The following is a 3483-nucleotide window of genomic DNA, read 5'->3' as shown; positions in this document are numbered from 1 at the left end:
GTTCAAGTTGATGCTTTTTTGATTAATCAGAATTTGTCAACATATTAACAATTTAATCAATTAATTATAATTAAATTCATGACAAATCTCCACTTTGAAAATGATAATCAGACAAATTTTCAATAGGCCTTTTTTTAAACAGATTGGCGTCTGGAATTGGCTGCAATTGAAATGGTATTGACACAAACCCTTCCGTATGAGGGAGCACGATAACCTCAAATCCTATAGATGCCAGTCCAGCACAATAGTATTATCTTGATATTTAAAGGACGTGAGAGAATTCATGAATGAAGGGAGAGAATACCACTTTTCTGCCTCGATATTTGCCTTGCACTCATTTAGGCCTTTTGGAACCCCGCCTCCATGTCGCCACTTGAATGGGATTATTTGATTTCCACCTTTTTCTTTACCAAGACCGTTTACAAATTAAGAAGTTACGCCTGGCGCACTTGCTCTATATATAGACAGGGTTTGCCAGAATTAATTTATAATAGTTTTATATGCAAGTGTTACGTGCAAAATTGTAAAGCACTTACAAGTCTATACCATTTACAAACTCCAACCTATATATTGAACTATTAGGCTAATATATTTGATGATCAATTTAAATTGTCGAGGAGATCCGTTCCATCAAATGTATTCGTTTTATTTTAAAACGTTACAGGCTAAGATTAATTTTGTTTCACTCCGGATTCAGACATATTCTACAACGTTTCATGCATGTAACCTACATTTTAACATGTCAAAATACAGATATACATTTAGAGTACGCTTTAATTACTTAGATGAACTAAAATATAATTTAACTGCCTTATAACATGTTCTTTATGTATAAAGTTGAATATATCTCTCTCCAACTCAGCCCAAAACAGAGCGCTGTGATTGGTCGAGAGCCACTCATTGTTACACTGTCAATCCAAATCACATGGCCCAGGCACTAATAACAGCTGAGGTTGGCGGACAAGTTTGCAGAGTTCTGTTTTAGAGCCGTGGTGAACAGAGCTTGCTGACGAGAAGTGAGACATTGGAAGCACCTGGCAAACTAGCAATACCTAAGCTTCTTTTGACAACTTTTTTTCCTCACATGAGACTGGTGGTCAGTACTATTTCTACCTCTCTTTTAGTCTGAGGGCATTTTGTTATACATTTTCCGCGCCTGAGAGTTTACATTTAAAAGCCGTTTGAATGTATAACATGATGGAAACCGAGATCAAGAGCCCGCTCCCGCAGTCCAATTCGGGCTCCGCTGCGGGCAACAAGAACAACAGTGCCAACGACCAGGACCGGGTGAAGAGGCCTATGAACGCTTTCATGGTGTGGTCCCGTGGACAGCGGAGAAAGATGGCACAAGAGAACCCTAAAATGCACAACTCTGAGATCAGCAAGCGGCTCGGTGCAGACTGGAAACTTTTGACCGACGCAGAGAAGAGACCCTTCATCGACGAGGCCAAGCGTCTGCGCGCCATGCACATGAAGGAGCATCCGGATTACAAATACCGTCCCCGCAGGAAGACCAAAACCCTGCTCAAGAAAGACAAGTATTCTTTGCCAGGAGGACTTCTAGCGCCAGGTGCCAACGCTGTTAACAACGGCGTCTCGGTGGGACAGCGGATGGACAGTTATGCACACATGAATGGCTGGACAAACAGTGCGTACTCCCTCATGCAGGACCAGTTGGCCTACCCTCCGCATCACAGCATGAACAGCCCTCAGATCCAGCAGATGCACCGGTATGAGATGGCAGGGCTCCAGTACCCCATGATGTCCTCGGCGCAGACCTACATGAACGCAGCGTCCACGTACAGCATGTCCCCAGCATACACGCAGCAGACCTCCAACGCCATGGGCTTGGGCTCCATGGCATCCGTGTGCAAGACCGAGCCGAGCTCACCTCCACCGGCAATTACCTCCCACTCCCAGCGAGCGTGTTTGGGGGATCTGAGGGATATGATCAGCATGTACCTGCCTCCGGGTGGAGACGGCGCGGATCACTCGTCCCTTCAGACCAGTCGGTTACACAGTGTACATCCGCACTATCAGACCGCGGGGACTGGCGTGAACGGAACGCTACCCCTAACCCACATTTGAAAAAATGACTAAACTTAAGTACTTCGGATACTTGAACATTTTGATTGCTAAAAAGAGTCGACGTTCAGTAGTTTTGTTTAAAACAATGAAATTTTATTTTTTATCTCAATGAGTTGTCCATGTTAAAAGCATTTTTAAAACTTACATATCCTGGACTGAAGTTGAATGTTGAGCCCACCAGAGTAAATTGCATTGCAAAGAGTCTTTTATCATGAGTATACGCAATCAAATTCTGTAGGAGAAATGGACTTCTATATTTTAATGCCATTTTTTTTTCTCTATGAAAAAGGCATATGGCCTCATGAAGACGCCATTGTATTTCAGAAAAGCTGGATGGAGAGTTGGATCATAAATGTTTACACTTAATTTGTAGAATGTCCGTTTGTGTCGGCTGTGTCAATCTTTGTAGTCTTTTTCTTTATGACCTAGGTTTTAATGAAATGTAAGACTGTGCGGGTCGCAAGCGCAAGTTTATTTATAGTACGTTGTTTTTTTAAGCTTGTGAACCCTCTGTAGGCCTACGTCATGTTCCATTTTTTTTTGTTGTTTTGTGACAATTTCCCTTTCTGTGATGTTTTGACAGTGTCAGGTTAACCCATATCATGGGCCAAGAGGTTTTATTTAATACTGACGTTTCTACTATTCTTTAAATGATTAATAAATTTGTACCAAACAAGATTACAGACTCCTATGTTTTTTTGGTGATTGTGTGGGGGAATGAGCCACCTGTGTTGTACTTGTCTATAGGGGATATGACGTGAGTTTGATGGGTGAAATCTGTCAGGTATCCTCGGAGATGCCGCCTCACAGAATGAAATGAGCATAACATTGAACAGCGAGTGATTTATCTTAGAAGATGGGTGTGACTAATAAACTCAAACATGCTGGATGAACGCAGTCTATGACTCAAGTTTTCCTCAAATAGGCCTACTGTACTCAATGTGAAATCTAGGTCTAAAGTAGCGTGTAGCCCAATATTTTGGATAATTCTGTTAAATTTAATGACTAGCTTAATCTCTTCCAATTATCTAAATACAGGCCTATTTTAATTAATTTTGGTTGCGGAGTACATTCCTAAATCAGGGGTATCAATGCCTAGCCTACTAACTTGTACAATTTTGTTGGGACATAGGAAAACAACGCTGCACCTTTTAAATATCTCAATGTAAAAGATAATGGGCCTATAAAAAGTATGCCTAACCATTCCAAGTTATTACTGACATTTTTCCATACTTAGGGAAATTGTTTAATTTACTCTCTCCCGGATTTAACTTCTTACTTCTAGGCCTATTGGACCGCTTTAATCAATAGTTTAACTAGTTTCTTACCAACTTTTTCCATGTGGTTTCTTCCTTCAGACTTCATAAAATGATGACTTCTTCCTAAATATTTGGT

The 3483-nt window shown here is 41.1% G+C and overlaps 1 protein-coding gene across 1 annotated transcript; it reads left to right on the top strand.

The window, feature by feature from the left end:
* The first annotated feature begins 992 nt into the window (after positions 1-992).
* LOC139366235 (transcription factor Sox-3) lies at positions 993-2723 on the top strand. The gene has a single exon (XM_071103492.1). It carries the CDS (start codon positions 1186-1188, stop codon positions 2086-2088), a length of 903 nt encoding a protein of 300 aa, XP_070959593.1. The 5' UTR covers positions 993-1185; the 3' UTR covers positions 2089-2723.
* The last annotated feature ends 760 nt before the right edge of the window (positions 2724-3483 follow it).

This window comes from Oncorhynchus clarkii, chromosome 14 (assembly GCF_045791955.1).
Source record: "Oncorhynchus clarkii lewisi isolate Uvic-CL-2024 chromosome 14, UVic_Ocla_1.0, whole genome shotgun sequence".
In the NCBI taxonomy this organism is placed as follows: domain Eukaryota; kingdom Metazoa; phylum Chordata; class Actinopteri; order Salmoniformes; family Salmonidae; genus Oncorhynchus; species Oncorhynchus clarkii.
Note: the sequence above shows the minus strand (reverse complement) of the source record. Positions and strands in the feature narration are given on the sequence as shown.